This window comes from Meriones unguiculatus, chromosome 18, assembly GCF_030254825.1.
Source record: "Meriones unguiculatus strain TT.TT164.6M chromosome 18, Bangor_MerUng_6.1, whole genome shotgun sequence".
Taxonomy (NCBI): Eukaryota; Metazoa; Chordata; class Mammalia; order Rodentia; family Muridae; genus Meriones; species Meriones unguiculatus.
In genome coordinates, this window is record NC_083365.1 from 3706459 (window position 1) to 3718435 (window position 11977).

The window sequence follows — 11977 nt, forward strand, 5'->3', positions numbered from 1 at the left end:
TCAGATTTTTGAATCCTCAAGTACCTCCTTTTTTTTTTTTTTTTTTTTTTTTTTTTTACTTTTTCTTGCTTTAAATTTGAGGGGACAGGAGCTCCTAAAGGAGAGCAACAGAACCAAAAAATCTGGGCACAGTAGTATTTTCTGAGACTGATACTACAACCAAAGACTATGCATGGAGATAATCTAGAATCTCTCCACAGATGTAGGCCATGGCAGCTCAGTGTCCAAGAAGGTTCCCCAGGATTAGGAACAGGGAAATCTCTGACATGAACTCATGGGATGGCTCTTTGATCACCTCCACCTGAGGGGAGAGCAGCCTTACCAGCCCACAGAGGAAGACAATGAAGCCATTCCTCATGAGACCTGATAGACTAGAGGCAGATGGAAGGGGAGGAGGACCTCTCCTATCATTGGACTGGGTGAGGGACATAGGAGAAGAAGAGGGAGGGAGGATGGGATTGGGAAGGGATGGAGAAGAGGACTACAGCTAGTAAACTGCAATTAATAAAAATAAAATAAAAATTAAAAAATAAAATAAATTAAAAAAAGAAAAAATCGTCACTGCTTTTACTTTTTCCCTCCTCCAATTCAGTACACAGTTTGACAACGTTACAGTTTTCTGTTAGCTGTGGTTTCCATGGATACTTAACATTTATAGTTTACAATTTTCAATTTCAACTTTCACATATACCTCCACATGATAAAGCACATTTTATTGGTAACATATCAGCATCATGATAGTATAGCTATGACACCAATTCTTACAGTAAATTTGTAATCATCATATATACATGATTTAGTGTGTGTGTGTGTGTGTGTGTGTGTGTGTGTGTGTTTATTTGCTGGGGAAAATGTTCAACAAACAATTTAGATGCTATGTACAATATTCTTCGGGAGATATGAACAGATGTCTTCTAACCCTACATAAGGAATCAATGACAGCCTAGATAGAGTACAGATAATACAAAAGTCTAACATGGTGAATCCATTCATCTTATTAAGGTTGCTTCCAGGAATATGGGTGAAGAATTACTGAAAGCAGAGAAACTGACTCAGAGACAGTTGCATTAGCGAAGTCCCCGCTCCCCATTGGTTGTCCAGCTCACGACAGCTGGGAAAGAGCAGGCTGCACACTGTGCTGGCAGCTTAACCAATTACAGAGTTTATCTTTTCAGAGAGTTCACTTTTTCAGGTGACTGGCCTGGTCTTCAGCTTCTTTCAGACAGTTCAGTTTGCCTGAAAGTATCTCTTAGAAGTTCTTACAGATTAGCGATAGTGGTGAATTTGGTTAGAATTAGGAATTTCCTCAAGGTATTGAGTTATTCTTAAAGATAAAGTTCCTAAGATGTTTCTCTCCCCTTTGACATCCTGTGCCTGTACAATTTTACTCTTAGACTACATGTTGCTTCATTTTCACTCTCCACTTTAACATCCTGTCTTAAAATATCCTGTTGTTTCACTTCCCCTTTAAAATGTTTTTTTTCATTTATTTATTTATTCATTTATTCATTTATTCATTTAATATTAATTACAGTTTATTTACTTTGTATCCCAACTGTAGCCCTCAGTCCTTCCCAATCTCACCCTCCCTTCTTCATCTCCCTGCCCCTCTCCAAGTCCACTGATAGGGGAGATCCTCCTCCTCTTCCATCTGACCCTAGCTTATCAGGTCTCTTCAGGACTGGCTGCAAAATCCTCCTCTGTGGCCTAGCTAGGCTGCTCCTCCCACAGGGGCTGGGGAGGTCAAGAGCTAGCCACTGAGTTCATGTCAGAGACAGCCCTGTTTCTTTTAATCAAGTGGAGCTACATGAAGCCTGAGCTCCCAGTCAGCTAAGTACTAGTAAAGGACCTAGGTCTAGTCCATGCATGGTCCTTGATTGGTGCTTCAGTCTCCACAGGCCCCTCTGGGCCCATATCTTTTGGCTCTGTTGGTCTTCTTGTGGGGGCTCCTGTCCTCTCTAGGTCTCTCTAGGTCCTTTTATCTTCCCCCACCCCAAACATTTCCCCTAGAGTACCTATGCTTCACCCAATATTTGGCTGAGAGTCTCAGCATCAGTTTTGGACTGTTGCTGGGTGGGACTTCTCAGAGGACAACTTTGATAGGCTTCTACCTGCAAGCATAGCAGAGTATCCTAAATAGTGTCAGGGGTAGCTGTCTCCATGGGGTGGGTCTTGAGTTGTGCCAGTCATCCCCTCATTCTTTGCTCTATCTGTTCTATCTTAGTCCTACAGGTCTTATAGGGAGGGTAGAATTTGGGTCGAAGTTTTTGTGGGTGGGTTGGTGTTTTCCTCTTTCTGCTAGGAGTCTTGTCTAATTAGAGAGTATCCTCTTCAGTCTCCATGGCCCCTGCTACAGAGTCTCAGTGAGAGTGCTCCTCATATCCTCCAGAGGCCTATTCTGACTTAGTCTGCCATTTTGTTCTATTGACCGTGTCCTTTCTCTACAGAAGCTTCTCAGTGTCATGAAATCCCATTTATATAAATTGCATATTAAAATTTATCATATCAATATAATTTATATTAATGTAAAATATCTTTAATTATTAATATTAAATTAGTATACTTTAATGACCATGTGTGCTTTGTGTGGGGGCATGTATAATTGCAGTCCTGGGAACTCGACCAAGGACTTTGTGCATACTGGTTAAGGGCTCTACCTTGGTTTTATCTGTGACTATAATGGTAAACAATTTTCACTGTTAGAAACTAGTTAGAAAATATGTATAAAGCTCCATATTTAATTGATAGATTTAAAACTCAATATCATCATATATATTAAAATCATAAACTGGGCTAGAGTTTGCCTGTCATTTAGAAAGCTTATTGTATTTCTTTTATGGTCTAAACCTCAATGTGACTTTGAACTCCTCATTAGATATAATCTTTGTTAAATAATGCTACAAACATCCCTTAGAGAAAGAAGGTAAGGGAAGGAGAGAGAATATGTCTGTGACAACATTTCCTGGGAATAATTGACTGTGTAGTTGCGATGGTAGTGTACTAACCCTGTTAAATCACTCCACCTTTGTCCCTTGCAGGCTGAGCATTTGTGCACATTAATATATACCTATAAATAATTTGAGATGATGAAAAATGTTTATTTCTCATATACTTCCAGGGATTTTTTTTTTACCAAATGGGTGACATGAGAAATATTTATTTTTATTTTTACTTATTCATTTTACATCCGGGTCATAGTCCTCTCACTCCTCTCCTCCCAGTTCCACCCTCACTCCCTGTTTCCCCTAGCCACCCTCTGGTACCCTCAGAGAAGGCCAGCCCCACCCCCTTATACACCTGCCCCAACATATCAAGTTGTATCAGGACTGTCCACATCCTCTTCCCCTGTGGCCTGGCGAGGTAGCCCTGCCAGGGAAATGTGATGTGACTGAAAAGCAGGCAACAGAGTCCATGTCAAGTCAGTCCCTATTTCCCTTACTAGGGAACCCATATGGGGAACAAGCTGCCTATAGAATACATTTGTGTAGGGGCATAGGTCTAGTCCGTGCATGGTCCCTGGGTTGTTGTTCAGTCTCTAATACACCCTGGCCTCAGCCTTAGTTATTTGGCTCTGTTGGTCTTTTTGTGGAGCTCCTCTCCCCTCTGGGTCCTGCTGTCCTACTTCCCATTCTTCCACAAGAGTCCCATAGCTCCACTCATTGGTTGTGGGTCTCTGCATCTGCTTATCATCAGCTTCTGGGTGGAGCCAGTCAGAGGACAGCGATGCTAGGCTTCTTTTTGCAAGCATAACAAAGGAGACAGCCAACCCTTCACATGATTAACTATACTCTGCTATGCTTGCAGATGGGAGCCTAGCAATATTTTTATGTAGAAAAGTGGATATCAGTGAGGGCATTTATTTTTGAGAGAGAAGAATCTTTCTAGCCAATATTCAGTCTCCATACTAGAGTCTAAATCAAGTCATCTACAGTAGTGTCTGTGGAATTTCTCTGCTCTATATAGTTTCTAACACAGAAAACCCGAGTGGATGAATGCAAAATACAATTTAAGCTATAGAGACTCAGCCCTCCAATTTACTTGTCACAGATTCTCATGTATGTGATTCGTCATCACAGCAAACTATGAGCAATGGATTGAAAAAAAAATCTTTATCTCCAAAATAAAGGGTAAGTTTTGAAATCTATGTTATTTACTTTTTTCCCATTCAGGATCAACACATCTTCATTTTCAATCCCTATGTGTCTGATTAGACACATAGAAAAGACATATTCTTAATGGCCATTGATAATTTTATTAATTATTTCCTAGGATTTCAAATTTCTTTTCTGGTGGAACATATATTTACATATCATTTATTGTACTTTCCACTATGTTTCATAAGACTTCAAAGAGTAATAACTGTAAAATGTTGTATCAAAGAAAATGCAGTATAAACTGTGCAAATACTTTTATAAAGCAGAAGAAAGACATTCAGTTTTGCTGTTCCTCTAGAAAGTACTTGAGGATGAGTACTTCTGGTCTTTAAGATGATGACTCCAATGGTGAAGTCAAACTTGGGAAGTCCCAATCTGCATTCTGTGGCATCAATGTTGCTAATAGACTTCTATTATTATAAATTTTGTATGTCTGTATTTCTTGAGTAATGTCATTCCTAGTACACCCTTCTCTCATTTTTTTGAACATTGTTTGGTTATTCAATTTTTACCATACCTAATAAGAGAAATTTATACTATTCTAGTTTGCACACATTATAAAAACTTGATTGTTAATTATGCAACAGCCAGAGATGACCCAAAACCGGAAGCCAAGTCTTTGTGCTCCAAGTCTTCTAACCCCTGCAATTTTTTCAAGGTAAAGCTGATTGGATTTTTCCTAAGTGTAAGAAGAGAACAGCAGATGTCTGTAGCAGGAGAACTCTGGCATTTTGAACAATGTCACCTTTTTTTTTTCCAAAAACTACATGAACCTCTAATTTTTATTATATTAATCAATCTGCTATTCAATTTTTTAATTTAATTTTATTTTTATTAATTACAATTTATTAATTTTATATCCCAGCTGTAGCCCCCTCCTTCCTCCCCTCCCAATCTCACCCTCCCTCACTCTTCTTCTCCTATGCCCCTCCCCTAGTCAAATGATCACAGCCAAACTTTACACAGAGTGAAAGAATTGGGAGATAGAAAGACCTGGAGGGAACAGGAGCTCCACGAGGAGAGCAAAATAATAAAAAATCTGGCACAGGGGTCTTTTCTGAGACTGATGTCAGCTTTTTATTACAGCTCAGTTCATCAGAACATTCCACACAAAAGATATAAAATTATACTAAATAAGTCACTGTTTTTTCTTTTATTGTAGATGAATAAATCTTTGCTTTAGTTTTTATTACATTTATTTCTCTCTTTGTGCTTTTCTTTCTCTGTCTGCCTGTCTCTCTCTCTCTCCTGTGTGTGTGTCTGTATGTGCATCTGTGTGCGTGTGTGTGTGTGTGTGTGTGTGTGTGTGTGTGTGTGTAATAGAAAACAAGTAACAGGACAGGAGCCTACCATAGAGGGCCTCTGAAAGAGTCTACCTAGCAGTGTATCAAAGCAGATACTGAGACTCATAACCAAACTTTGGGCAAAGTACAGGGAATCTTATGAAAGAATAGGTAGTTAGTAAGACCAGGAGAGTACAACTGAGCTCACAAGTTGAGCAACAGAACCAAACTATCTGGGCTCAGGGATATTTTCTGAGACTGATACTCCAACCACGGTCCATTCATAGATATAACCTAGAAACTCTGCTCAGATGTAGCCCATGGCAGCTCAGTATCCAAGTGGGTTCCCTAACAAGGGGAGGAGAGACTGTCCCTGATATGAACTCAGTGGCTGCCTCTTTGACCACCACCCCTGAGGGAGGAGCAGCCTTGCCAGGCCACAGAGGAAGACACTGCAGCCAGTCCTGATGAGACCTGATAAGCTAGGGTCAGATGGAAGGGGAGGAGGACCTCCCCTATCCTTGGACTTGGAGAAAAGCATAGGAGGAGATGAGGGAAGGAAGGTGGGATTGGGAGGGGATGCAGGAAGGGGCTAGAGCTGAGATAAAAAGCAAATAAAATGTAATTAATGTAAAAAATAAAAATTTAGTTAAAAAAAGAAAAAGGAAAGAAAGTCAAAGGGCAGCTTACAAAATTAGTTGTCTCCTTCTATTATGTAGATTCTAGGGATCAAACTCTGGTCCTCAGGCTAGATGGTGACCCCTTTTCCTACCAAGTCCTGGTGAATAAATCTTTTCTTTTTTGTTTTTTTTTTTTTCTTTTTTAAAATTTTAGTTTATTTACTTAACATCCCAAGGGTGCCCCCTCCCTCCTCTCTTCCCAGTCTCTTCTTTCCCATCCTTCTCCCATTCCCTCTCTCTTTTCTCCCAGAAAAAAGGTAACTGCACCCCTAATCCCCCTTCCCTGTATCAACCCTCCCCAGCACATCAAGTCACATCAGGACTTATCCTCATCCCCTGAGGCCAGGCAAGGCAAGGATGCCCGGAGGACATGGACCAAAAGCAGGCAATAGAGCCCATGTTAGAAAGAGCTCTCCTATCCCTCTACTCACCAGGGGCTGCATATGAAGCTTTTAACAGCGAGTGTTCTTATATTTCGTGTCCTCCAATTTTATAATTTAATAATGAAAAAACACCCAAAATTTATCACCTTGTTTTCATGAAGTTCTTCAGGAAACCACTTACATCTCTAACATGTTTTGGAGTCTGCTACGCAGGGGTCGGTTGTATTGATTTATTTGCCTGGAAATGTATTTTATTTCTCACTTCCTTTAAAACGTGATTTCATGTCTTTCATCCAAAATCATGACTTTTCTCTGATTTTAATATCACTGGGATCTACACTATCACAGCCATTCTTTTACAATTTTCCCTTCAATACAGAGATTCTGTTTTCGCAATGCTATGTAATTTTGCTCTTTGTGTTTAAGTAGTTAGTAAAAACTTCAAAAGTCTTTTCTATCTTGTGGCCACCACATAAAAGCTTTTAAATCATTAAGGATGATACTATTTCAGCCATGTTACAAAGAAAATTTGGAGTTGAAACAATGTAAAATTTGAGAAAATAAACAAATTGAAATGCATGAAAGGGAAGGCTGAGATTGAAGAGCCAGTACTAAAAGTCAACAAACCAGAGAATATAGCCATAGTTCTACATAACTTTTCTCTATTGAGTCAACTAAAGTTCATAGCACCCAGTGAAGAGGTCATTGAATTTCATACAATTACATGTAGATATTGTGGCGCTCAGGTTTTATGTCCTTGGTGGACAGAGAAAAGGTGTTTGGGCGTGCTCATCAGGGTTGCACTCTCCGCTCGGTCAGCCTCATTGGTAACACTGAGAATCTGGTTGGTAACTGGCGTCTGTCATTTGAGGATTTAATTCATCTCTGTAAGTAAATTCAAGTCCTTCTCTGAGCACTCTATCACTTTGAAATTGTTCTTTGAAATCTGAAGATGACTTCTGTTCTAACGCAAATCAGGTAGTTCCTTATATATTTAACTACCTTTTTTTCTTGAAAAAAATTTTTAATGTAGTATATTCTGGTTACTTTTGTCACTCCTAACTCTTCTCAGACTGTCTCTACCTCCTTACTCACCCAAATGTGTACACTTTCATTCTGTCTTTCCTTAGTAAACAAATAGGCATCTAAAAGAAATAATAATGATAATAAAATACAAATAAAAACTAATAAATATAAATAGGATGGAACAAACATATAAACAGAACAATAATGTTTCGAGGGGTGGGCTTATCTGCTCCTTGCAACAATCCCCGGTAAATTTTATAGACCCTTTGAAAACCAAGATAAGTGTCTAAGAGTAAAGAATGAGTGTTATATTTATATTATATAGGAATAAAATAAATAGAGAAATTTGAAAATTGAACTATATGATATGTGAAGATGTCACAACAAAAGAAATGATGACAGACAAAAACAAATATTATTCTTAGTTAACACATCCTATTATTTTGCTAGATATCTATTCAAGCAAATATCATGATTGAAAATATGCCTAAAAAGATTCACAGACATGTTCTTTTCATAAAAAATTTAAAATGTAACTTGTTTCTATAAAAGTCATATGAATATAATTAAATATATTTTATTTTTAACAGATAACCCATATGAAGTAATATCACAAGATGAATTTGTCATAAAGCTTAGCTTTTCTGAAAAGTCATCAGTCTTATAACTCTGACCACACTTGTATGTAAGATAAGGGTACACAGAGCCATAGATACAAATACACACATAAATCTCTCTGGAAGTATATGTACTAAATTGGAGCGGTTTCTTTATGCACAGCAAAGGTAGAATTCAAAGTCAGTTATACTTTAATTCTCCTCAGATGTTTTAATTGCTTTGGTGATTTTATAATAACCATTAATTATTCTAAAATAAGTTAACAGTTAAAAAAGCTATATATTGAAAAAATACTATTGAAAAAATAGCTAATATTTCCCAATATTAGTGGATCCCACTATGCAATTTTCTTTGTAGGTTAAATATCAATAATATTTCCCTTAGCATCAGGTAAAGTTATTTACCCTTCAGAAATTGTTAGGTTTTATAAAATTATTATTTATAAAATAAAAGTACATACAGTATAATTGTCTCCAAAGAATATGTCATTACACTGTTAAATTTAAATTGATAATTATTAAAGTATAAAAACACGTGGGCAGTGCTGTGGATTGTCAGGTAAAAAGTGCTGCTATGCCTAACAACCTGAGATACATCCCCTGCAACCATATGGGGGAGGTGAGAATCAGCTCCTCTGTCCTTCACATGGGTGAGAGTGGATGAGTGCACATGAAAACACACACGTGAGTGAGAGAGAGAAACACACATAAATTATAAGTGAAAAATATACATTAAAATATGATAATGATTTTATAGAACTTCCAAGTAAGAGTGATGCAATAAAATTACATTGAGGATTATTTTCAATCTCTAAGATACAAATATTTGAATATGCAACTAAAAAGTATGGAAGCTAACATTGCAACAAAGAAGTTTTTCACATAATATTGAAAAAATGAATAATTCAGAAGATATAAATATATGGGCACATTATTCTAAAGAACATTTTTCATGTTTAAAAAATCAAAATCTTTAATAAAAGTTTAAAATTATGGGTAAAAATTTACTTTTCAAATGGAATTAACCTAAGTGTAATAAAATATTATAGTATACTTTTCTTTGATTATAACAACCTTAAAGTATCAAAGTATCATTCGAACCCTTATTTTATGATTGCCACAGTAAAGTGGTATATTGAATTCAAGAGATACTATTAAAATAGGATTAAATTTTTTTCAATGGATTAAGAAGCATCTATTTGAAGAATGGAAGTGCTTATTTTTTATTTGAAAAAAATAATTTAAAAGAATTTAAAAAAATAATTAAAAAGAAGCTAAACAAGGAGGACCTTAAGAAAGACGCTTAATTCTCATTCAGAATGGGAAACAAGATAGACACCAGAAGCCACAGAAGAGAGGGAACAGAATGGGAGCCTACAACAAATGTCCTCTTAAAGACTCCACCCAGCAGGGGAATCTAAGCAGATGCAGAGACACACAGCTAAACTTTGGACAGAGCACAGGTAGTCCTATAGAAAAAGGGGGATATAAAAGGACCTGGAGGGGACAGGAGCCACACAAGGAGACCAACAAAGCCAAAAACAAAAAACTAAAAACAAGAAACAACAACAACAACAATAAACCTGAGCCCAGAGGGGACTGTAGAAATCAATTAAATTTTTTCATAGGATAAATTATTCAGGAGCTAAAGGAGACACGACTAATAAAAACAAAGCTGAGTAAATTGAGTTGAGATTTTTGTTTTAATGGAATCACAAATCTTAGTGGTTCGTTGCATTAAACAGTACCTTTCATTTTATGGAGCACAAGAAAAGATTGGGCAATGGGATCTCTATGTATATATGTATGTATTATGTAAGTATATGTATGTATGTATGCATGTATGTACATATGTATGTGTGTATACATATTTGCATGGATAAAATACTCATTTCTTCAAAACACTCAGAATGGTTAAGTATCTGTGCTCATATATTCCTAACCCGTCCAACAAACTCAAATATTTTCTCCTAAATTTCCAAATCACTAAACCACTTTTTCAAATTCTACACTTTGGAATATCAACAGGATCAAAATACTTGAACAGCATTCATATTTTTCATTCCTTAAATTTCAGAAGTTTTGATCCAGTCCAGTAATCTTCAGAGTAAGTCTCATTGAGACATAGGTATCTATGTGGAAAATTGAAAAGATTCTTCAGGGGTTTTATGACAAAATCAAGTAAGACTAAAAGAATGGGGTAGTGTCACAAAACTTAAAGGTCTGAACACTGATCCCACTATGCCATTTTTTTTCTTTCTTTGCAGGTTAAACATTTGTCAGCCACCTACTACAAACACTGATATGGTGCATAACAATAGCATGACTGGATTCATTCTCTTTGGGTTGACACAGGATCCAGAAAAACAGAGGGCACTATTTGGACTATTCTTGATACTTCACCTTCTGACTCTAATAGGGAACTTTCTTATTGTGGTGACCATTAGGTTAAGTCAGACTCTTCAGGGTCCCATGTACTTTTTCCTCTTCTATTTGTCTTTTGCTGATGCTTGTTTCTCTACAACTACAGCCCCTAGACTGATTATGGATATTTTATCTCAGAAAAAAATTATTACCTACAATGAATGTATGACTCAGGTCTTTGCAGTTCACTTTTTTGGATGCATGGAGATTTTTGTGCTCATCCTCATGGCCTTTGACCGTTATGTTGCAATCTGTAAGCCTCTAAGATATACAAATATAATGAGCCAGTGTATCTGCCGTGTACTAGTGATTCTTGCCTGGGTAGGATCTTGGATCCACTCTTCAGCACAAATTTTCTTGGCCTTAAGATTACCATTCTGTGGTCCAAATGTGATTGATCACTATTTCTGTGATTTGCAGCCCTTGCTGAAACTTGCCTGCATGGATACCTATGTGATAAATTTGCTAATTGTGTCTAATAGTGGTGCCATATGCATGTTAAGTTTCATACTTCTGCTTATTTCCTATATCATCATCTTATACTCTCTGAGAAACCACAGTGCAAAAGGAAGACGAAAGGCCCTGTCAACATGCACTACTCATTTCATTGTGGTAATCATATTTTTTGGTCCCTGTATATTTATATACACACGACCACCAACCACTTTTCCAATAGACAAGATGATAGCTGTATTTTATACAATTGGGACACCTTTGCTCAACCCTCTTATCTATACTCTGAGGAATGCAGAAGTAAAAAATGCCATGAAAAAATTATGGTGTGGTAAAGTATGATTTCAGTTGATAGATAATAGATGAGGATTCTGAAGAACAGCTCCTTAAGAGGTTAATTTTGATACTTGAACTGGAAAAATAAAGTGTTTCTGACAGTATATAATCAAGATATTTGTATTGCATATGAATGCATAAATGATAATCTGGAGGCAGTGAGATAGCTTAGTGGGTAAATGTACATGTCACCAAGCCTGATGATTTGAGTTCAGTCCCTGGAACCCACATGGTTAAAGGAGAAAATAAACTCATGAAAGTTGTTTTCTAGCCTCTTCTCATGTGTCATGTTCTGAACAGATACATAAATATAAGTACATAAATATATGCAATAAAAATTTTAAAGTTGGGGAGCCAAGATGGCGGTGCCAGGAGAACACTGTGTCTGAGAAGCAGGACAGCATTCTCCAAGCAGCGACCAGGAGACTGAACTCTGGGCCCTAAAACTACAGCGATCTTGTTTCCCAGGTGAGGGGAGGCTCCCACAGCATGGGAATCGGGCGGATCCACTCTCGGCTGCCCAGCCAGAAACTGGAAGAAATCCCAGGTAACTCAGGCTTTGGGTCTCCAGGCTGGAGCCACAAGCCTGCCTGTCCCGATCACTTTCCCAGGCTGATCGGT

The 11977-nt window shown here is 37.4% G+C and overlaps 1 protein-coding gene across 1 annotated transcript; it reads left to right on the plus strand.

Annotated features, from left to right (window-relative positions):
* The first annotated feature begins 10370 nt into the window (after window positions 1–10370).
* On the plus strand, window positions 10371–11455 carry LOC110542620 (olfactory receptor 4C11-like). The gene has a single exon (XM_021629173.2). The coding sequence runs from the start codon at window positions 10385–10387 to the stop codon at window positions 11360–11362; it is 978 nt and encodes a 325-aa protein (XP_021484848.1). The 5' UTR covers window positions 10371–10384; the 3' UTR covers window positions 11363–11455.
* The last annotated feature ends 522 nt before the right edge of the window (window positions 11456–11977 follow it).